This window comes from Carlito syrichta, unplaced genomic scaffold (genome assembly GCF_000164805.1).
Source record: "Carlito syrichta isolate Samal-C Ts95f unplaced genomic scaffold, Tarsius_syrichta-2.0.1 Scaffold309895, whole genome shotgun sequence".
In the NCBI taxonomy this organism is placed as follows: Eukaryota; Metazoa; Chordata; class Mammalia; order Primates; family Tarsiidae; genus Carlito; species Carlito syrichta.
Window position 1 is genome coordinate 319780 of NW_007253991.1, and position 24823 is coordinate 344602.

General features: G+C 43.5%; 1 protein-coding gene across 1 annotated transcript in view; it reads right to left on the reverse strand.

Annotated features, from left to right (window-relative positions):
* Nucleotides 1-990: 990 nt before the first annotated feature.
* The window catches only part of GXYLT2 (glucoside xylosyltransferase 2), a 72020-nt gene continuing 48187 nt past the window's right edge, over nucleotides 991-24823 (reverse strand). The window contains exons 3-6 of the mRNA XM_008068213.2: nucleotides 23505-23756; nucleotides 22283-22406; nucleotides 9676-9848; nucleotides 991-1231 (exon numbers count right to left, since the gene is read on the reverse strand). Of these exons, the coding sequence (XP_008066404.1) occupies nucleotides 1049-1231; nucleotides 9676-9848; nucleotides 22283-22406; nucleotides 23505-23756 (732 nt within the window). The 3' untranslated portion in view covers nucleotides 991-1048. The remainder of the gene's footprint in view (nucleotides 1232-9675; nucleotides 9849-22282; nucleotides 22407-23504; nucleotides 23757-24823) is intronic.

Consider the following 24823-nt stretch of genomic DNA (forward strand, 5'->3'; position numbering starts at 1 on the left):
GAAACACTCCCAGATACATGTTTTATCCTTGAACACTGCTCAATTAGCTGAACTTTGAATGCTTCTCTCAGATGTATTTTAAGTAAAATGCTGTAAATATAATCAATCATCTTGTCTAAACTTTTCATCTCCTATGTAAAAATCTCAGCAAAAAGGCCAGCTTTTCCTGAGACTACCTGTTTTAGATATGTGTTATAATGGAATATATCAACGTAGGAAAAAAATGGCTGGAGGGAACTACATTAAAAATGGTAACAATCTTTTCCACTGTCAGTAAGATTATGGCTAATCTAATTTTGATTTGGGGCCATTGACCTATATTCTCTACAAGTTTATTTGTTTACTTCAAAAGCATACATTACTTTTTCTTTTTTTGAGTTGGAGTCTCACTCTGTTGCCCAGGCTGGAGTGCAGTGGCACGCTCACGGCCACCGTAGCCTCAATCTGCTGGGCTCAGGCGATCCTTCCATCTCAGTCTTCCAACTAGTAGAAACTACAGATGCATGCCACCACACCCAGCTAATTTTTTGATTTATTGTAGAGACAAGGACTCGCCAAGTTGCCCAGACTAATCTCGAACCCTTGGGCTCAGGCAATTCTCTCGCCTCTACCTCCCAAAGTGCTGGGATTACAGGTGTGAGTCACCGTGTCCAGCAAGTATGTATTACTTACATGACAAGGGTGTGGAGGAGCCAATTGCATAAAAAGTCTCAGGAATACTATATAAATATAACACCTCAGGTGCCACTGAAATGGTTTCAGACACAGGAGTTGGAAGACTCATGACAGTTTCTTTTCATAGCTAGCTCAACCTGCTTGAACAATGTTAAATGCACAATAATCATTAAAAAAAAATTTTTAGAAAAAAATGAAAGCGAAGCCTATTCCCTTTTAGGGGTAACTAATTTACCAAACTTTAACAAGACTTTTAATACTAAACAGTCAAGGAGCACCATTAAATATTCACACAAAAAGATCCAGGCAGCTTCAAGATGAATATTTCCTTGGTCACAAGACATGGAATTTACTTGCAACAAGACAAAAACACTCAATGCATCTGGTTGGGGCCGACATGGATGATGACGTGTTTCTCGTAGGCCCTTCTCATTGTTTTCTCAATTTGCTTCAGAAAAACTTGCGGGATTCGTCCACATAACGTGTGCACAGTCTCCAAAAACTTCAGCTGAAGGGGGTAGTACATGGATTGAAAGAGATTGTCTTGAAAGGGAAACTGAAAGATGATATAAAAAAAAGAAAAAGTTTAGTTGCTGAAATGACATTTTCAACACAAATCATTCTTACTAAGAAATGGCATGGGGGGGGCTGGGCACGGTGACTCAATCCTATAATCCTAGCACGTTGAGAGGCTGAGGTGAAAGGATGGCCTGAGCCAAGGAGTTCGAGACCAGCCTGGGCAACTTGGTGAGACCTCGTCTCTATAATTGATCAAAAAATTAGCCAGGTGTGGTAGTGCATGCCTGTAGTTCTGGCTACTTGGAAGGCTGAGGTGGAAGAATTGCTGGAGCCCAGCAGGTTGACGCTAGGGTGGCTATGAGCATGCCACTGCACTCCAGCCTGGGCAACAGAGTGAGACTCTAACTCAAAAAAAAAAAAAAAAGAAAGAGAAAGAAACGACACAGGGGAATTCTTGTAAGCACGCTGGCACAGATTTGTGTGTTCTTAGACCAGCGAAAAGACCTCCTTGGACCTAGCTGAAATCCTGACTCAGCTGTGCAACACTAGGTAATCATCTAACTTCACTGGACTTCAGTTTCTTGACTACACACACACACACACACACACACACACACACACACAAATATTTACTTGTCCTTAAATGTTCTTACAATCCCAAAACAAAGCATATCTCTAAGAATAGGAAAGTCTACATATAGCATGTTCCTGCTGACTCGAAAGAAGCAAAACTCAAGTAGATACTCCCTTGAAATATACTAAAATAAAATGCTGAATTATTCGTATTGTTTTTGCCTTTGAAGCAATCTTTAACAAAGAAAGTTTAGGGTATATCTATGGTAATCTCACAAAGTCCAGAGTTTAGCAATTGTTAGTGAAACTTACTGGCAATAAACTATATATATATATTTTTTTATTTTTATTTTTTGAGTTGGAGTCTCACTCCGTCGCCCAGACTGGAGCGGCCACCGCAGCCTCAACCTGCTGGGCTCTGGCAATCCTTCCGCCTCAGCCTTCCAAGTAGCTGGAACTATAGGTGCACACTACCACACCTGGCTAATTTTTTGACTTATTGTAGAGATGAGGTCTCACCAAGTTGCCCAGGCAGGTCTCGAACCCATGGGCTCTGGCAATCCACTCACCTCAGCCTCCCAAAGTGCGGGATTACAGGCTGAGCCACCAAGCCCGGCTAATAAACTATATTTTAATAATTCAGGTATCAAATATTGATTTTTTTGTAACCACTTAATATTGGAGCTTTTTTTTTTGTCAGAGTCTCAATTTGTCACCCAGGCTGGAGTGCAGTGGCACGCTCACGGTCACCGCAGCATCGACCTGCTGGGCTCAGGTGATCCTTCTGCCTCAGTCTTCCAGGTAGCTGGAACCACAGGCACATGCCACCAGGCCCAGCTAATTTTTCTTGATTTATTGTAGAGATAAGTAAGGTCTTGCCATGTTGCTCGGCTGGTCTCGAACTCGTGGGCTCAGGCAATCCTCTCACCTTGGCTTCCCCAAAGTGCTGGGAACATAGGCGTGAGCCACTGCATCCGGGTTAGGGAATTTTTTTTTTTTAATCAAAGTCTTACTCTGTCATCCAGGCTAGTATGCAGTAGCATGCTCACAGCCACGCAGCCTCAACCTGCTGGGCTCAGGTGATCTTTCTGCCTCAGCTTTCCAAGTAGCTAAGACTCTAGGAGCATGCCACCACAACTGGCTAATTTTTTGATTTATTGTAGAGACAAGCCTCGCCAAGTTGCCCAGGCTGGTCTCAAACCCCTGGGTTCAGGCTATCCTCTCACCTCTGCCTCCTAAAGTACTGGGATTATAGGCGTGAGCCACCATGCCCAGTCTGTTGTTGTTTTTTAATTCTTTGTTTTCCCATGGAATCTGTCCATGAGCAGTATTTCCCAAAATAAATCTTTCAGATCACTTAGCTGTGAGCATGTGTCAAAGTTTTATCAAACTTTTGTTGAAAGGGAAAAGGCTGCCAAGCATGGTAGCTCACGCCTATAATCCCAGCACTTTGGGAGGCTGAGGTAAAAGGACTGTCTGAGCCCAGGGCTTTGAGACTAGCTTGGGCAACTTGGTGAGACCTCATCTCTACAATAAATCAAGAAAATTTAACCAGATGTGGTGGCGCACGCCTGCAGTTCCAGCTACTTGGAAGGCTGCAACAGAAGGATTGCCTGAGCCAGCAGGTCAAGGTTATGGTGGCACGTGTGTGACACTGCACCCCGGTCTAGGTGACAGAATGAGACTCCGACTCAAAAAAAAGAAAGGAAAAAGGCTACTAGTAGGTCAAGTCAAAGACTGATTCTTAGCCAGGACATTTTATATAAAACTAGAAAGAAAAAAAAAAAGAAAAGAATGGTTAAAGATCAGTACACTTTTGCCTGACAAAATAGGTGGCTGTCTGGTTCTCAGAACAAGTCTTAATCCCTTTAAAATCCATCAAAGCCCAGGCATGGTGGATCATGCCTATAATCCCAGCACTCTGGAGGCTGAGGTGGGAGGACTGCTTGAGTCAGGAGTTCAAGACCAACCTGGGCAACATAGTGAGACCTTATCACTACAAAACAACACCAACGACAAAAAAGTAGCTTGGCATGATGGCACATGCCTGTAGTCCCAGCTACCTGGGAAGCTGAGGCAAGAAGATCACCTGAGTCCGGGGGTTGAAGTTGTAGTGAGCTGTGATCATGCCATCCTTAAGCATGTTTATTTTGAAATGATATTTTCTGGCCAAGCATGGTAGCCACACCTATAATCTCAGCACTTTGAAAGGCTGAGATGGGAGGACCACTTGAGCCCAGGAGTTTGAGACCAGCCTGGGCAACATAGCAAGATCTGGTCTTTACAAAAAAATAAAAAATTCAGCTGGGCATGGTGATGTGCACCTGCGGTTCCAGCTGCTTGGGAGGCTGAAGTGGGAGGAACACTTGAGCCTGGAAGGTCAGGTGATAGTGCCACTGAACTGCAGCCTGGGTGACAAGACACTGTCTCAAAAAAAAAATTTTAATGGCAATTTAAGCCATCGATAAACCCCTTTGAGGCTAGGCTGAATCTGTCCTTTTTACCACTGTGTCCTCAGCCGTGGGAATAGAATGGGTCAAGGCCCTGGAGTCACCCTTGACTCCTTTGTTTCCCCCTGCCCCTCAATCAATCCACCAGCAAGTCCGGTAGGCTCTATCTTGACAACACATACTGAATATGACCACATCTTCCCATCTTCCTGCTGCTGTGGCAGCCCAGGTCAGCCCCAGTGCTTGCCTGGATGGCTGCGATCAGCCTCAAACAGCCTTTGTGTTTTTGCTTTTGTAGACCTCCCACCATGTCACCAAGGTGATATGTTTAAAGCATCTATCAGAGCCCACCACCTTCCCGCAGGGGCTTTCCACGCAATTAGAATAAGATTCCAATTGCTTCCTTGTTCTAAAGCAGCAATCCCCAACCTTTTTTTGGGAATCAGGGACCAGTTTCATGGGAGACCATTATTCCACGAATGGGGGGTGGGGATCATCAGGTGTTAGATTCTCATAAGGAGTGTGCAACCTAGATCCCCTGCTTGTGCAGCTCACAATAGGGTTCATGCCCCTTTGAGAATCTAATGCCACCGCTAATCTGACAGAAGTTGGAGCTCTGCTGGCCCGCTACTCACCTCCTGCTGAGAGGCCTTGGTTCCTAACAGGCCACAGACCACTGGTATCTAAAGGCTCAAGGGGTCCTGAAAGGTTTCCCCCTTGGCTTCTTCTCATCTTTTATCTGGCCCGTCCTGACACCTGTCCTTTGGGCGCACCAAATTAACTACTGCTTCAGGGACTTGCCCCTGGTTATTTCTTCTGCTCATCAAGGTCTTCCTCAAATTTCTCCAGAGTTGCCTCTACCTAGTCGAGGCCCAGGTTTGCAGCGGCCGCCCCTACACCCCAGGGAGTAGGACATACTTCTCCACCCTGGGACTCTGGACCCATCACCCTGCTTCTCTGATACTTTCTTTTTTTTTTTTATCAATATTTTTTATTATGGTTTTGTGGGGTACAGTTAAGGGTTAGGTGTACAATTACGTTTCATTCAGGCACCCTGTTGATAAGAGGTGTTTCCCCTTCCCCAGACAGATATTTGCTACTGTTAATCCCATCCCCCTCCCCCCCCATACCTTCTTAACTTTTTTCACCATCTCAGAGGATTTACTTTTATTTATTTGTCTATGAGTATACCAGATACCAGAATACATGCTTCCTAAGGATGAGGGCTTTGTCCTTGTCAAAATTCCAAATTCTTAGAAAATGGAATTGCTCCTACATAAAATGAGTGCTTCATAAATGACTGTCCAGAGAATCACCAAAAGAACATCTATCTGATAGATGGAGGGTGGGAGGTAGGGAGGAGGAGGAGAAGCAGAGAGAGAGAGAATATTTATAAAAAGGAAGACAGAGCAAGTGAGAAAATGTGAACAAACTAGGGCAAGAGGTAAGTGGAAAATTATGAAAACCAAGCTCTGATCCATTACATGAAGAGGATATAGATACCTCTTTTTGTTTGTTTTTTTGAGTTGGAGTCTCACTCTGTCGCTCGACCTGCTGGGCTCCGGCGATCCTTCCGCCTCAGCCTTCCAAGTAGCTGGAACTACAGGCGTACGCTGCCACATCCCACAAATTTTTTTGATTTATTGTAGGGATGAGGTCTCGCCAAGTTGCCCAGGCAGGTCTCGAAGCTGTGGGCTCAGGCAATTCACTCACCTCGGCCTCCCAAAGCGCAGGATTACAGGCTGAGCCACCGAGCCTGGCTTTTTTTTTTTTTTTTTGGAATTAGGGTCTCACTCTGTTGCCCAGTCTAGAGTGCAGTGGCACGATCACAGCTCTCCGCAGCCTCAAACTCCTAGGCTCAGGTAATTCTTCTGCCCCAGCCTCCTGAGTAGCTGGGACTGGAGGCGCATACCACCACTTCCAGCTAATTTTTTCATTTTTATTTTTTATAGAGAGGAGATCTCACTATGTAGCCCAGGCTGGTCTCGAACTCCTGGGCTCGAGTGACCTTCCCATCTGTCTCCCAAAGTGCTGGGATTATAGGTATGATCCGCTGTGCCCAGTCAGGAGATACATCTTTTATGGTGGAGTCTGCCTACATTCTGGGTTGGGGTTAGTGATTTTCCTGACTGAAGTGCCTGAACAAAAACTGTACTTTTAGGCTCAGCTTAGGAACATCACTGAGTGCATTAAGCAGATTCATTTATGAAACAAAGTTACTCGGCCCCCTTCTCTTTCTGCAGAAAACAAACAAGATGAGTTGTAACTCAAGAACCACCATTGCTCAATTCCAAACCAGGCTGACAGATCACATAAGCTACTACAGAGTGGTTCTGACAGACACAAAGTTGCTGCATATTGACTTGTTTAACTTTCACTTTACTCTGGAATGGGTTTGCCCTGGAGTCTGTTTGAAAACCTAAAATGTGAGATATCATTAAGTATGGAACACATTTTCTATATAATTAAATCACCTGGCCTTTGAAAACCAAACAGCAGGAAGTGCAGTCTAAGAAAGAGGTACTAGCTTAGATGTATACTAAACTCCTTTCCTGCACAGAAGTCAGATCTGGAAATTCCAGAGTTGGAATTCTAGGGTACTCTCTCCATCAAACACACCTTTTTTTAAACAAAATATAAAAGAGACTATGTTGCCCAGGCTGGTTGGTCTTGAATCCCTGACCTCAAGCAATCCTCCTGCTTCAGCCTCCCAAAGTGCTGGGATTACAGGCATAAGCCACCATGCCTAACCCCAATTGTGCATTTTTATACATACAAAAACGTGTTATTATATCACAGGATTTACCCCCTACCTCACATCTGCCAAAGCCTGTTCATGAAACACTGAGGATTCCTAGATTCTTAAGAAAAACCTAATAAAGTCTACACACTTTATGTCAAGGGTTGGCAAACTTTTTCTGCAAAGGACTAGACAGTAAATATTTTAGACATTGTGGGCAATACATTTTCTATAACAACTAACCGTCCTGCTGCTTTAGCACCAAAGCAGTCATAGACAATACATAAATGGGTGGGCTCACGCCTGTAATCCCAGAGCTTTGGGAAGCTAACATGGAAGGACCGCTGGAGACCAGGAGTCAGAGACTAGCCTCCACAACACAGGGAGACCCTGTGTCCACCAAACAAACAAACAAACAAAAAAGACAATACTTAAATTAATGGGAGTGACTGGGTTCCCAAAAGATTTTACTTATGAATTGCTGAAATCTGAATCTCATGCCACAAAATATTCTTCTTCTTTTAATTTTTTCCTTCTATTTAAACACGTAAAAATTAATCTTAGACCACATAGCTTATAAAAATAGGCAGCAGAGCAGATTTGGCCCAAGTTTGCTGATCTCTGCTCTGTATCTTGGGATTACGGTTTCAGAAGGGTAATCCTTAGAAGCACTTGTTACTGGCTTTCCCCTAGCAATCTCAAGGAAAAGGAAACATGGAGTACAGCGTTTTCCAAAAGTGAGGGAGGTGAAGCAGCAGAGAGTACTTGATCTGATGAACCAGGTGGTAAATCACAAAGCAAAGTCTTTACAATCTTCCCATTTACTGCAAGAAGATAGTTCATATATGTCTCCTTAAAACTTGCTAATCAGACCATGCACGGTGGCTCACACCTGTAATCCTAGCACTTGGGGAGGCAGAGGTGGGAGGATCACCTAAGCCTAGGAGTTCGAGACCAGCATGGGCAACATAGCAACACCCTGCCTCCACCAAAGATGAAAAAATAAAAAAAGTTAGCTGGATGGGGTGATGTGTGCCTGTAGTCCCAGCTATTTAGGAGGCTGAAATGGAAGAATTGCTTGAGTCCAGGAGTTTGAGGATGCAGTAAGCCAAGACTGTATCTGGGCAACAGAGCGAGACCCTGTCTCAAAAAACAACAATAGGCTGGGTGCAGTGGCTCATGCCTGTAATCCTAGCACTTTGGGAGGCTGAGGTGAGAGGATCACCTGGGCCCAGGAGTTTCAGGCCAGCCTGGGCAACATGGCAAGACCTCGTCTCTACAGTAAATCAAAAAATTAGCAGGTCATGGTGGCGTGCTCCTGTAGTCCCAGCTACTTGGAAGGCTGAGGCAGAAAGATCGCCTGAGCCCAGCAGGTAGAGGCTGTGGTAGCCACAATCGTGTCAGTGTACTCCAGCCTGGGAAACAGAGTGAGACTCTGACTCAAACAAGCAACCACCAACAACAAACTTGCTACTTCATCTCTTTGAAGAAGAGTGGGCCTCAGGTATTGAGGGAGTCCAGCACCAAGCCAAACTTCCAGACGTGATCTGTCAAGTCTAACAACAGGCAAGGACAAGGTTTGACTGGTAGGTCTTTGAGGAAAACTGTCCTCCCCACAGCAGATTCAGTGAACAGCCTAACCGTCTGCTGGAGAGAGTTGCAGGCAAGGGCCCAGGCCAGCCCTGATCACGCATATATCTGCAGCCTTGCCTAGGCACTTCCATTCAGAAACTTCCTTCCTGGGGTACCTTGGCCAAAGCACTTTGCTCTACTCTGACTCCCACTCAACCTGCTTCTCTTCTCCTCCCCCATCCCTGGCCCAGGAGGCCATAAAGATACAAGATCCAGCCAGGCATGGTGGCTCATTCCTGTAATCCTGGCACTGTGGGAGGCTGAAGTGAGAGGACTGCCTGAGCCCAGAGATTTGAGAACAGCCTGGGCAATTTGGTGAGACCTTATCTCTACGATAAATTAAAAAATTAGCTGGGTGTGGTGGTGTGTGACTACAGTTCCAGCTACTTGGAAGGTTGAGGCAGGAGGATCGCCTGAGCCCAGCAGGTTGAGGCTGCGGTGGCCATGAGTGAGCCACTGTACTCCAGCCTGGGCGACAGAGTGTGAGACTCAGACTCAAAAAAAAAAAAAAGGATGCAAGATCCTCTCTTACTGTGCTCCTTGGCAGGGAGAAGATACCTGCCATCTGTACTACCTCCACTCACCTGGTACCCTTTTAGGGGGAAAATGGAACACAGGGAGTCGGGGTCTCCTTTTGCAGTTAGGTAAAAAAAAAGTCTTGATTGCTACTTTCAATTTGGCTCCTTGTCCTAACTGATCACTTTGACACCTGACTGCACGACAGGGTCAAGTTGGCAAGTAGGCAACATATTTAGCTTGAACTGAATAATACCATTTTATTTTGACTGTATTATCATGACCCTAATATGTTATTCTCAACAATGGCAAATGGCATAGGGGTTCTCGTTGTGACATGACATCTCCTCCTAGCGGAAATTTATTTAAATAACAAATAATGAGTGATGTACAAGGAAATAAATCAAGAGTGGGTATGTATTAGCTGGTCATAGTAACGTAGAGTGACCGGGGTTGGGAAAAACCGGCACAACTCAATGCTTTGGGAATATCTGGCCTCCCGAGGGACTGGTGAACAAAGTTCCTGAATTGCTTCATGTTGACGGGCATGTGACTGCTGAGCACACTTACATCCCGTATTGCTTCATAGAGTGCTCTGAAAGTCGGCTGCTTGTCATCATGGTAGACACCTCGGTTCCCGTGTAGAACTGACACCCCTTCTCGCTCAGCATCTTTGCAGTTGCTCCCATACATACAGTGATCAGGACGGTAGTTCCACTGGCAGGGGAACACATAGAGACACTCTGGTGGTGACAAGAGAAAGACATATGTCCATGGTCAATGCCGGCTCTCATTTGCATGACTGGTAACTAAACAAACACTTCATTTTAATTTTAATTAAAAAAAATAGAAATGGAGCTGGTCAGGCATGGTGACTCACGCCTATAATCCCAGCACTTTGGGGGGTGAAGGCAAGATGACTGCCTGAGCTCAGGAGTTTGAGACCAGCCTGGGCAGCTTAGCGAGATCTTGTCTCTATGATAAATCAAAAAAAATTAGCTGGGTGTGATGGCACACCTGTGGTTCCGGCTACTTGAAAAGTTGAGGCAGAAGGATTGCCTGGGCACAGCAGGTTGAGGTTGTGGTAGCCATGAGTGTGCCTCTGCCCTTCAGCCTGGGTGACAGAGTGAGACACTAACTCAAAAATAAAATAAAAAAGAGATGGGGTTTCGCTACTTTTGTCCAGGCTGGTCTTGAACTCTTGGGCTCAAGCAATCCTCCTGACTTGGCCTCCCAAAGTGTTGGGATTACGGGTAAGAGCCAACCATGTCTGGCCTAAACTAACACTTGAAATTAACTGTGCATGGCACATCATTTCAATGTACAGGTGTATGATTGTGACTTATAGACCAAATTTCACACAGTTGTCAAAATCCTGAGAATTGAAGGGGCACACAGTGATGGTACAGGTTTCATCCAAAAAGGAAGATAGTAAAGCATCGTGGACAAGAAGGAAAAGACATCAGATAGCCTGAGTCTGCATCCCAACTCTGTTGACTCAAAACCAGTGAAATCTAGGACCAGTCCCTTTCATGTCCCTGTTCTTCGGTTTCTTCATCTGCAAACTGGGAATAACAGGATCACCTTCTTATTTTGATGAATAAATACTATTTATTTATTTATTGAGTCTGAGTCTCACTCTGTCACCCAGGTTGGAGTGCAGTGGCACACTCATGGCCACTGCAGCCTTGACCTGCTAGGTTCAGGTGATCCTTCTGCCTCAGCCTTTCAAGTAGCTGGAACCACAGGTGTGCGCCACCATGCCCAGCTAATTATTGCCATGTTGCTCAGGCTAGTCTCAAACCCCTGAGTTCAGGCAATCCTCTCGTCTTCGCCTCCCAAAGTGCTGGGATTACAAGTGCGAGCCACTGCACCCAGCGATGATTAAATTTTAAACACACATGTGAAGTGCTTAGCAGAGTAGCAAGCACACAGTAGTGTTAACAGTCATAATTAACTCTTTGGAAAGGTTTTGTGAAATGGACAGACCAAAAAAATCAGAGTCAACATTGAAGCAGAGTCCTCGTTAGATTAAAAACAAAAAGAAACAAAAAAACCCACTACTACAGTGAAGGAAAAAAACCCAAAGCACAAAGAAGAAAAAAAAAACAAAAACCCAATGCCAAGGCAACTGTAGGCACCATGGCTATATGTGCATATATGCATGTGCCTATATCTGTAAACACGTGGTTTTTAATCAGAGGTCATTTTGTAATACAGTTAAGTCCCCTACATGTGAACCTTCAAGTTGTGAACTTTCAAAGATGTGAACGTCCATTCGCATATCCAATCACATAAGTTAGTTCACATGTCTGGCATACACTGTCATGTGCGTGCATCCTCTGCAAGTGGTTGTGCTTTTGTGTGCTTTACTGTACAATACTATATAGAGAACAATAATGCAGTATCTTTATTTCAAGCCCAGGATGTCCAGAAGTAAGCATAAAAGCAGCAGTGATGCAGCTGGTACTGTATAGCCAATTGTATTAGTTGGGTACCCAGGCTAACTATGTTGGACTTACAAACGTGCTCTCAGAATGAAATTTGTTTCTGCCTAGGGGACTTGCTGTATTTGGAGGAAGACACTGTGAGCTGATGACCATGAAGGATGATGCTTCTGGCATCTAGTGCATGCTCTAAACATCCTAAAATGAATAGGACAGTCCCTTATAACGGTAGCAGTGCTGGCGTTCAGAAACTCTGCTCTAATTCTATTGGATTCAGAAAGCTTTCTCCTGGTGCCTAGCATTATACAATCAGCAGTAAGTTCATGACCCCTGAGCTTCCTGGCTCCTCGGCTTGATGCCTTTCAGGGCTGAAGCCAGAGGAGTATGGATCAAAGCTCGCTGCAAATGTGTGTCACTGATCACGGGAAAGGCCCTGTGAGAAAGCACAAAAGGATGACAGCAAATCAATGACAATACCACTATTGGAAAAGCAACTTCAAGGCATACTTGTTCACTGAGTTGATGGCATTCCTGTCTCACGAAAAGGACCATTGCTTGGAGATTACTTACAGAGAGCTTCAAGGGGACAGCAAAGAGGAACGTGATCCTCGCACATCCCGTCTGGCAAACCGTGTATGATGTTTCCACAGTTCTGTTTTTCACAGGCTAGTGACATCTAAGCTCTCTTTATCAAATTTCTACTTGTTCACAAGAGAGTCTGAGAGTTCTCTTTTCTCAAAGACCTCCATTCCGCCATGATGTTTCCCTTACTTGCACTTACCTCACGTGGACACATAAACACAGTCCACAAGTGGGATAGAATAGTGGTCGTCCAATCTAGATTTGAGTCACAATTCCTCTATTAGCCGTGTGAGCTTTCTGCATGCTAGTGCAGAGATTAAATCAGTGAAAATGTCTAAAAGTGCTTTTATCCAGGCATGGTGGCTTACGCCTGTAATCTCAACACTTTGAGAGGCCGAGGCAGGAGGATCACTTGAGCCCAGGAGTTTGAGGCCAGCCTGGATAACATAGTGAGACCACATCTCTATATAAAAATAAAATCAATCAATCAATCAAAATAAACTATAATAAAAATTTTTTAAAAATAAATTTACTAATCTTTCATGCAATTTCAAATAAAAGCTGCCTGGAACCTTTGTTTGCTAGTTAAAAATACTTTCAATAACTAAAAAGAATAAAAATGCTTTTGAACTGTGCCTGGCCACAACCCAACTGCTTCCTTTTGTCACCCAGTGGGTCACATCACTCACTGGTGATGCTGGCCTGGGCATTTACATTGTGCTATTCAAGCACCTACTAAAATTCCCAGCTGAATGAACTACGATAGAGCCCATCTCTGTTTTCATGAATACAGTAATTGACTGAATCAACAAATGTTTATTGAAAGCCCATTTGTATTGTGGATGAGGCAAATAATGGAAAAGTTCAATTTCTGCCTTCACAGAGTTTAGATTAGTGATGAGGGTATTGCTGCTTTTCAGGTAGTTTAGGACTCCAATACCAAGAAAAACTTTTCTCTGTTAGCAGCTTCCCTAGAGGAATGAGCCCAGTGAGAAGCACTCAAAGGCAGAAGACAAACAGAAAGGGAGTAGGCTCTGGAAGCGGAGAGACAGGGGTTCAAATCTGCCTTCTACTCTTTCGAGGCTCTATAACCTTGGTGAGTAGTTGACACATTTAACCCCAATTTAGAAGTAGTAAAGAGAAGTCAAATTCTCCAGGCCTGGATCCCAGCTTTACCATGTGTTAGCTGTGACCTAACAGCAGAGTGGCTAAGAGGGCGAGCTCCAGAGTAAACCCGTTGGGTTTGAATAAAGAACTCTGCCACTAGTTGAGTGCACTCAAACAAATTACATGACTTTTTTGCACCTTGGCTTTGTCACATGTAAAATGGGGGAGAACTATAAATATCACCTGTCCAATAAGATTTGGAGGAATATTAATTGAGCTCATCTATATATGCGCTTGGAACAGTGCCTGGCATATAGAAAGCACAACAATAAAGCCGGGTGTGGTGGCTTACATCTGTAATCCCAGCACTTTGGGAGGTGGAGAAAGAGGATTGCCTGAGCCCATGGGTTCGAGACCAGCCTGGGCAACTTGGTGAGCCTCGTCTCTATAATAAATCAAAAAATTAGCTGGGCATGGTGTCATGCACCTGTGGTTCCAGCTACTTGGAAGGCTGAGGTGAAAGGATGGCCTGAGTTCAGCGGATAAAGGCTGCGGTAGCCATGAGTGTGCCACTATACTCCGGCCTGGGCAACAGAGTGAGACTCTGACTCAAAAAAAAAAAAAAAAAACACACAATAAATTTAGCCTATAATAATTACTATTATAATAGTTATTGCTATAATGAGAAACATTGCATTATACTGCTGGAAGGCAAAAGCAAGATAAATGAACGAGCCTAGCATAATTTCTGATGCACAGTATACCTGTGGCAAATAGTTTCCTCCAACTGCAGGTAGCCGGTTATTCTCAGCCCTTTATGGGTCACAGATCCCTTTGAGAATCTAATGAAAGCCCTAAACTTTAACTTGGGAAAAACACAACTGGGTACATATAGACATATAAAGAATATTTGCTTACAAGTTTAGGGACTTATAGATCTACTAAAGACCAGGTAAGAACAACAGTTGTCAAGCCTCAAATATGAAATTGGATTTCAGACAGAATTCAGTTCACATCTTTACATTGCCCCTTCAGAATCTTCAGAGCAAGAAGCACAAAATATATTCCTTGTGTAACAGAAGTAAGTATTTCTCCACCACATTAAAATGTAAGGCACTGGTGCCACTGGATATGGTGCAACACCTGTCCTCAGGGAAGTTATACTCTTATAAGGGAGACAGTACATGGAATAGTTAAAATGAACATGGTTATCAGAGTTCAGACAAAGAAGAGTTCATTTCTGGGAGGTGAGATGAGAGAATGGTTCAGTAAAATATCCTTTAGACTTTTAGTAAGAATGAAATTCTGACAGTCAGCAACAGAGGCCTGGAAGAAAATTTGAGGAGGCGAAATGGTCTGATCATGGTAAAAGATCTGGAAATGAGTGTGTTTTAAAAAAGAGAAACCATCTTAGTTTTGCTAGGGTAAAAATGATCTCTTCGAATGCTCAGACAATAGGGGAAAAGCTGTCATAGGTATAAATGCTTTGACCTAAAATACGCAAGAAACAGAAATTTATATTAGTTTACAAATAACCAACTTTGGTTCTAATTCGTGAAGTAAAAAAAGAGGTTTTTCTTTTGAAAAGAAGATGAAGTAGTTCATAAAATCAGAGAAAAGGCTGAGTTGAGCCAGGCTCAGTGGCTCAGCCTGTAACTCCATGCTTTGGGAGGCTGCGGTGAGTGGATTGATTGCCTGAACCCGCGGGTTCGAGACCTGCCTGGGCAACTTGGTGAGACCTCATCTCTACAATAAATCAAAAAATCAGCCGGGCATGGTAGCGCGTGCCTGTAATTCCAGCTACTTGGAAGGTTGAGGCGGAAGGATCGCCGGAGCCCAGCAGGTCGAGGCTGCGGTGGCCGGGAGCGGCCACTGCACTCCGTCTGGGTGACAGAGTGAAACTCTAACTCAAAAAAAAAAAAAAAAAGGTTGAATTGTATTGGGAAGTGGGGCAGCTCCTAGAATCTGGGGGGTGGGGGATAGAAACGCATGGGTTTCACTTTGTAATCTAATCTACATTTTTTAGCTAATGAAGATACAGAATGAACTAATGATAGTTCTCTGGCCTACGATCGATAACCTGTTCTGAAACTGACCTATTTTGAGCATGAAAAATTTTTATCAGGACTGTCAAAATCTGATGTTTTAAAAAGATAGCACAGTGAATTGTTTAGATTGTTTTTCTCGCTGAAGAAATAATACAGTGAATAGTTTTAAAATTCCAAATCCTTCAAATCTCAAACCAATACAGTTCATTTAAAAATATTTTTTCAGGCCGGGCTTCGTGGCTCACCCTGTAATCCCAGCACTTTGGGAGGCCGAGGCAAGTGGATTGCCTGAGCCTGTGGGTCTGAGACCAGCCCTGGCAACTTGTCAAGACCTCATTTCTACAATAAATCAAAAATTAGCCAGGTGTGATAGCACAAGCCTGTAGTTCCGGCTCCTTGGAAGGCTGAGGCAGAAAGATTGCCGAAGCCCAGCAAGTCAACGCTGGGGTGGCCATGAGCATGCCACTGCACTTCAGCCTGGGCAACAGAATGAAACTCCAACTCAAAAAAAAAAAAAAAAAAAAAAAAAAATATATATATATATATATATATATATATATATATATATATATAAAATATTTTTTTCAAGTCAACCTATCTTGAAACACTGGGTCATAGACGAAGAAACTCATTAACTGATTATCTGTGAGTCTGAAATCCCTTATTGATAACTACAGGGTCTACTCTACATTTATATCCAGAACCTCCTAACTACTTGCAAAGTACTGTGTAGATTGATTACTCCTATTTCTGATCACTTCACACTCTTGTAGTTTCTAAGATTATGGAATAACTTATGACTGTTTTTTTTTTTTTTTGAGTTGGAGTCTCACTCTGTCACCCAGACTAGAGTGCAGTGGCTGCTCCCGGCCACCGCAGCCTCGACCTGCTGGGCTCTGGCGATCCTTCCGCCTCAGCCTTCCAAGTAGCTGGAACTATAGGCACGCGCTACCACGTCTGGCTAATTTTTGATTTATTGTGGAGATGAGGTCTCGCTGCCCAGGCGGGTCTCGAACCCGCGGGTTCAGGTAATCCACTCACCTCAGCCTCCCAAAGCACAGGATTACAGGCTGAGCCACCAAGCCCGGCTGTGACTGATCATTTTTAACTTAGCAGTTATATAGACTTGCTACTCACTACTCTGCATCAACAGAATGGAGGTTTTTTGATTGCACTATTAATTTTTTTTTTAAATGTCCCATCCTACAATTAAACTTTCCCAGCATTCTCCTCTTTTTTCTTCCAGAATGCACCTTGTTCCAGAAAAGGCAATTAATTCTTCTGAGAAGACTCCTCCGATCGCACAATACAGAAGTTCTCTCCCCAGCCCTGAAGGCCTCTTTCTCAACCTGTTGGTTTCCTTCAGAGTATTTATCACAATTTGTCATTTCGAACAACTTGTTATTATTCTTTGGGAGTTTATCTCTTCCAGAAAAGGTGGGGTCTGTGAAAACAGGAACTTTGTCTATCTCATCTGATGCCATATCCTTGCACCCAGCCCTGTGCCTGGCACATAGTAGGTGCTCAAAATATATCAGCTGAATGAATGAATAAATGAATGAGCTTTATACCTTGTTCTACCATATGCAACTTTTCCCTTTCTCGTACTTTCTACCTCTCCTTTCTGTCCCTACTTCCTCTTTCTCTCGTTTTCTGTTGTCTCTTTCTCTTCCATTTACTCTGCTACTTACTTCACTCCATTCACCGAGGCTGGAGTGCAGTGGCACACTCACGGCCACTGCACCCTCAACCTGCTGGATTCAGGCGATCCTTCCACATCAGTCTTTCAAGTAGCTGGAATGACACTCGTGTGCCACCACACCTGGCTAACTTTTTTATTTATTGTAGAGATGAGGTCTTGCCAAGTTGTCCGGGCTGGTGTTGAACCCCTGGGCTCAGGCAATTCTCTTGCCTCCACCTCCCAAAGAGCTGAGATTACAGGCATGAGCCACCGTGTCTGGCTACTCCATTCTCTTAATTCCATTCATGCAACCAACCAACACTTCTGAAGACAAATTCTACTTAAAGCACCAAGCCTTGCATTGTGAAAGAAATAAAGTGTGTACTCCAGTCAGGAAGACAGAGTGAGACGTCAACTCAAAAAAAAGAAAAAGAAAAAGAAATAAAGTGGACAAACTTCTTTCTCACAAAGACCCCACAATTTCATTTTTCTTTTTTTTTCTTAAGTTGGAGTTTCACTTTGTCACCCAGGTTAAAGTGCAGTGGCACGCTCACGCTCACAACCAATGCAGCCTGGACTCAGGTGATCCTTCTGTCTCAGACTTCCAAGTAGCTGAAACTACAGACATGCACCACCATGCCCGGCTAATTTTTTTATTTATTGTAGAGATGAGGTCTTGCCAAGTTGCCCAGGCTGGTCTCAAACCTCGGCAATCCTCTCACCTCGGCCTCCCAAAGTGCTAGGATTATAGGCGTGAGCCACCACGCCTGGCCGACTCCACAATTTCTATTCTTTTCTTTTGTGCTTTACGTCAGGGTTCATGAACTTCCCAGACTCCCCAAACTGTGATCTGTGACCAGTTTTCTAGAATAGTTCTAATATCAAACTGGGGCTGTCAGGTCCACAACACAGCACTCATAATGGCCTGTTTTGGTGTGGTGAGTACGCAGCATGGTTGCATGCTCAAGGGCAGGGCTCCAGCGAGCACTGGCAGGATGAGAAGAAGGTCCCCCTGGAGTTGCTGAAGAGACCCGTTTCATGATCTCTTCCCTATTGACCTCCTGAGCCCCTCCTGACTATCGTACACTCAATTTACAATCTGTGCATATTCGATGAATTTTCAGCTATTTTCTCTGCCCTTGGGCAAAACTCCGCTGTTTGTACTGTACCTGGATGCCCTCATCTATGCTTGGCTGGTTTCACCTTCTTCCTTACCCAAGACCCACTTTTCTATATGCTGTCCCTGAAGAAGGAACAGACCTATGTGGTCATGTTCAAGAGAGAAAAATGCCACCTGACCGTGCCCTTTTGTCCCTGATGACTGGATCAAGGGTGTTTTCCCAATCCAAAGAGAACTGAGTCATAGCTGGGCTGAGCCAGTCTCTCTCTCTCTTTTTTTTTTTTCTTTTTTTGCCAAGAATTTGAATTAGGAAGCACATGAAATCCATCAGCATTGGTTATGGACTGGTGAATTGTATTGACTCGGGGTTGACAATCAGGTTGGGCCACGGGCAAGCAGAGAATACAGTCTGAGAGATAGAATGGAATCAGGCATGGAAAGAAGTAAAGATGACAGAGCCCAAGAGGCCTCTGAGGGATGAAGAAACCACTCTGGTCCTTGGCAACTTCCCACAGCTAGTTCTTACAAAGCCTGGTTTGACTTGACTCAGGCAGTCATGTTACTGCCCCTGGACTCTTACAATATCTGCCCTCACTTAGTTGGCCTGAGTGGAGCTCTGTTTGCTGAAACCTAAGTGCATTCACCTAAACATCTTTCCATGTAGAGTTCTTGTGTGGCTCTTCTCAGATTGACCCCTTCCATAGAACTCTGCTCTTGTCTCACACTCACCTGCAGGGATGTGAGCTCCATTTTCCACCCCTTGACAAGGCTGCCTTGGCTCACCTGCCTGGAAATATCCTGTATGATGAGCTGCCTGTACGCTCCCCATGGGTTGCAGCTGCCTCCTAAGTCAGTCTATTACCCAGCAGTGCAATTACACATTCACAGGCATTTGCTATCTAATTATAGAGTTTTAAAACATTTTTTAAGCTAATAACTTTTTTTTTGAGTTGGAGTCTCACTGTCACCCAGGCTGGAGTGCAGTAGCACATTCATGGCCACTGCAGTCTTAACCTGCTGGCGCAGACGATCCTTCCACCTTAGCCTTCCAAGTAGCTGGAACTATAGGTGCACATCATCATGCCTGGCTAATTTTTTGATTTATTGTAGAGACCAGGTCTCACCAAGTTGGCTCAGGCTGGTCTTGAACCCTGCGCTCAGGCAATCCTCTTGCCTCCCAAAGTACTTGGGATTACAGGCTTGAGTCATCACACCTGGCTTAAACTAATGACTTTTAAACACATTTTAAAAGCAGGGTTACTGGTTACAGGAGACTATAATAATAACATTCCAGACATGTGCTACAGGCTTTATGTGCCTCACCCATGGCAACCCAAAGAACCATAACAATAAACATGTTTATTTCCTGCATTGCGGCCAATATTGTCTCTCTTTTCCAGGGATAAAGGTGACAAATCTCTTAGTAATTTGTTCTGGTTTATTGAAAGTGCTCACAATCAGTATACATGAAGAGACACATTACAACACGATGGATATTGCTGGATTTCACCTTAAAGATCTCATATTTAATAAAGTACCTGGACAAGGTGTGAAATAAGAAGGCCAAATGCAGGACACTCAAGGAACAATCAGGGTGTTGACCTGACACTCAATAATCTAAAACCAGAAAACTTGGTTCTTTACTTGATACTGTGCAGAACCAGGGTTTAGAAAAACCTCATATTTACTGTATAGTATCCTTTTACTCAATGAATCTGAGTGTGCAGAAGCAATTAAACTCAGCTGGTTTCAGCCCCAACTAAAGAGAAGAGGTTCTTGTCTAATTGCAAAGCCGCTCTGACAGCCTTCGGGTATTATTTACTCACTGATCACATCCTCAAATAACCTGCAAAAAGGCTAAGAGGACTTCTGGGGAGTCAAGCATGTGAATGTTTGGAATTCCTCAGTTTGTGAATATGGACAGAGAGATTTCTATCAGGCAGAGAGAAAAATGCAAAAAAGAATTTTTTTTTTGGAGTCTCACTCTGTTGCCCAGGCTAGAGTACAGTGGCACACTCACAGACACTGCAGCCTTGACCAACTCAGGTGATCCTTCTGCCGCAGCCTTCCCAGTAGCAGGAATTACAGGGACGTGCCACCACACCCAGCTAATTTTTTGATTTATTGCAGAGGTGAGGTCTTGCCCTGGTTGCCCAAGTTGCCCTGGTTGGTCTTGAACCCATGGGCTCAGGCAATCCTCTCACCTCGGTCTCCCAAAGTGCTGGGATTATAGGCGGGAGCCACTGTGCCTGGTCAATTTTTTTTTTTAAAGAAATAATGTAGCAGAAAGACACCTGCCTGGCTTTCTAGGATCCGCACCCCCCAAAAAAGTTCCTCTCACCCCCATTTGAGTTGGAGGTGAAGTGGCCTGGGTTTGTATCCCCACTCCCACACTCATTAGCTATGCTACAAGTTATTTTGCTCTTTTTCTTTTGGTATTTTTATCTGTGAAGTGAGAATTATATTCTTAGGTTGTTGTGAGAATTAAATGGGGTAATACTTAAGACTGGCACCTGCCACTCAGTTAATAATAAATGTCCGCCATTATTTCTTAGCCCATGCTCCCAGACTAGCTGATCCAGGCAGAACATGTGTTTCTCCCTGGGAATCTGGAATTGAGATGAAGTCAGTCTTGGTGTGTGACTGAAACCTCCGCACCTTGAGGCCAGAGGAGCAGAAAATAACAATCTTCAAAAGGAGGAAACAGCTTCAATGGGAGAAAGTAAATCTCACCTAGGTTCCCTCATTTGCTTATTTAAAAAGTATCCTTTATGCTTCCACTAACTTCAGAGGTCTTTCCTTTGCACCCAAGAGTCCTAACCAATATGCCAACACCTAGAAAAAAGACGAAAACTGCTTAAGAAGAAAAAGGAGGAGGTACAGATTAAATTCCCTGTTACTGTCAGAGTAAAATAGAGTAAAATATGCCACAAGTGAACAGCTAAGACATTTCTTTCCTCTACTGAAATAGTATTGGGAGTCTTTCCCAGAAACTCTATATCAACCTGCCTTTTTTTTTTCCTTTTCCAGGATTTGATCCTTTTTGATCCAAAGGCCCCTGAAATTAGCTTTTATTTCAGAATTTTGTTAAACAAGTAAAGGTACATAGTAGGTGCTTCAAGGGTGACTGTAGTCACAGGCAAAGTCTTTATGAACAGTTGTTTCTACTTCAGGATTTTTTTTTTTTTTTCAGTTGGAGTATCACTCTGTCACCCAGACTAGAGTGCAGTGGCTACTCCCGGCCACCGCAGCCTTGACCTGCTGGGCTCTGGTGATCCTTCCTCCTCAACTTTCCAAGTAGCTGGAACTACAGGCACACGCTACCATGCCTGGCTAATTTTTGATTTATTGTAGAGATGAGGTCTCACCAAGTTGCCCAGGTGGGTCTCGAACCCTCAGGCTCAGGCAATCCACTCACCTCGGCCTCCCAAAGGCGCGGGATTACAGGCTGAGCCACGGAGCCCGGCTTACTTCAGGATTTTTAAACACAAAGGAATGGCCTGAACAGGGTGAAGTAAGGATTGTTTCTTTTCCCTCCCACAGATCTTTCTCAAGAAGAAAACATTTAATGACATTAAATATTTAATGACATTAAATAAAGGTTTAGCAAAGAAGAGAGGAAAAAAAGGAAAATTTTATTAGCTTAGGGAAATTTCATCTCCCTCCCTCCTCCAACCCACCAAATCAGTCACTTTACAATATAAGAATATTTTCTTTTGTTCTAGGTGAAAACAAAAAGGGATTTAGGGACCCAAGTCTTTATTCTAGGTTCTTTTAACCCAGAACAAGTCCCTTAACTCTAAGGACCCTGAGACTGAATTCTCTTCAATCTAGCACTTGTTTAGGATCTGGAGGGTTCTCCTGCCTAGATTATATTTTCATTTACTTTTGAGTCTCACATCAATTTTAACTGCACTTCTTAGAAGAATGGTGTAGCAAAATCCAAAAGATATTCTCTAAAACTGGAGTTCAGGATTGGAAGTTTCAACATTTGGCCTTTTGTGTCAGTAGCGCAAGGACCCGCCTCCGTCAGATACCCAGGGGGGCGGATGAAAGGGCGAATGTCACAGGGGAACACAGGCTCCTCTGTGCACGAATCAAACCCCGTCAATAGCAACTCGGGTCTGGAATGTGCTGTGTAGGGTGAGCTGGGGGTATTCCTACACAACGGCATTCTCGAAAGAGAACCTACCTGGATTGAAATAAAAAATAATATTTAATAAGTCCTGGTCTCCCCACGTGATGGCGTTCTTGTACTTCTGGAACAGAGGGTACAACATGTCCTCCCAAGCCAAGCCTGTTGGAATCATGCTGTTCTGGAAAAGAGAAAATCATCAGAACAGCTGAAGCAAAGCAAATACATCTTGTCCCCTGAGAAACAACAGAGAAGGACTGGTTTGCTTTCCCTCAGAAGAATGAAGCAAACAGAGGCGGGGTCCTGCTATCCTCAGGGCACAGGGCAAATTAAAATTATGGCTGCTGAGTATGTCAGTTTTGCCAGATATTCACACAGATACTAGATGAACCAGGAACTGGCAAATTGGGTCTATGGTTTCTACTCAGAAAACCATGCCAAAATCGAACCTCTTTCTTAAGCTTATTTCTTGTCATTGAAGTGGAAGAACAAGATGCAGATAACAGAATTAGGGTGTCTTAAGGAAAAACACTGTTCCTTGTCTTAAAAATGGGATTTACTTAAAAAAAAAAAAAAGGGCAACACATTCACAGACTAAATATTCAAACAGCACACAAAGATATAAAATAAAAAAGTAAAAATATTCCCCCACCCTATTCCATTCCCCATTTCCCCAGAATTATCTGCAATGAACAATTAATGGTCTCTTAGGCATTCTTCTAGACATTTCTAAGGCAGAAAAGTGATCATATTCTTACAGTATCGTGATGTCCTGCATTGATTTTTTTTCCCTTAATATTTCTTAGCAATCTTATTACTCACAGATCAATCTATATTTTTGAATAGGAGGATAATTTTTAAAAAATAATTCTCTACCTAAGTTCCTCTAGGTTCTATGCTAGGACAAAAGATAAGATCAGGAATACTCTTGTACAAATACTTCTGTGTACTTAGACAAATATATCCCCAGGGTCATTCTAAGAAATTGTACGTGATCTTTGAAGCCTTGGGTATACATAGAGTTCAAACATTACGGGATTTGGAAATACAACTTAATATTCCTGAGGGGTAACTCTTCTGAAGCTTTAAATTACATGGCGGTCTGGGATTTTCCCAAACAAACAAATATTCCACAATTTTCCAAATACTCGTCTCTGGTTTATGCTCACCCACAAGGCTACTTCTTTCTAAAATCAGCATACTGACACTCTGGGAATGTCAGTGTGGAAAGAGACAAACTCCCAGTCTTTAAACAAGGACTTCTGAAGTACTTCATTACCTTGAACTGGGCACTTCTTATACGAGTCAAGTTCATTAACATGACTCCTGAATTCACTCCCGCAGAACCATAGAAAGGGTGCCTAGCAAAGCGGCTGTACCAGCCAATCTTGGGTATTTCATGCTCTGGGGCCATGGCTGCAAGCTGGGTAGAATTAAACTGCCTTAGAAGCTTCCAGATGTCATCGACAGGCCTCAGAAAGAGAACATCAGTGTCCACGTAGAGAAGTGAGTCCACATCCTTTAAAATCACCTTTGTGCGTAAGGGTTAGGGGTAGGAGATGGGGTGGGGAGGAGAAAACAAACAAAAACAGGTCAGAAACAAAGGAAGTGGCCTTTTTAGGTAAATAATGCAATCAATCTTCATTGATTAATGCTAATTTCTAGAAAGGGTACCACTTGCGGTTCCTATTCCTCCCTTCTCCTTTGACTTCAGGGGTGTCAATCAAGAAGTGGAGACTTAAAAGAAGATACATCTTGATCAAGTTTGGCCCAATTCCAGAAGCCTGGACTATATTTGATAGGGAATGAACTTTCAAAGGAATGAAAACATCAGCAAATGACTGTGACTTTCTCTTCTTCCATCTTCCCATAAGGCCACTTGTCCTCATCCAGGTCTGGCAATAGAATACTTGAAGCAATCTCTAAACTAGCTCAAGTCAAACCTTGGGGGTAAATATTCTGTCTCTGGATCTAATTCTTCTAGTGTTAATGAGTGGCTCTGCAATTTTTATTTATTTATTTTATTTATTTATTTTTGAGTTGGAGTCTCACTCTGTTGCCCAGGTTAGAGTGCAGTAGCACGCTCACAGCCACTCCAGCATCGACCTGCTGGGCTCTGGTGATCCTTCCGCCTTAGCCTTCCAAGTAGCTGGAACTACAGGCACATGCTACTACACCCGGCTAATTTTTAATTTATTGTAGAGATGAGGTCTCGCCAAGTTGCCTAGGCTGGTCTTGAACCTGCGGGCTCAGACAATCCGTTCATCTCGGCCTCCCAAAGTGCTGGGATTATAGGTTAAGCCACCGAGCCCAGACTGCAATTTTTTAAATGATATTTTTAGCTAAGATTTGGACTTCGAATTAGGCAAAACAAGTCACTGGCCTGCTTTGTTTTTATGTCAGGAACTGACAAACTTTTTCCTCTCAAGAGTCAGATAGTAAATATTTTAGGCTCTGTTGCAACTCTTCAACTCGGCCATTGCAGCACAAAAGCAGCCTTGACAACACAATGAGCATGCCTATGTTCCAATAAAACTTTATTTCCGGATGCTGAAATTTAATTTCATTTAAATTTCAGATCTCACAAAATATCCTTTT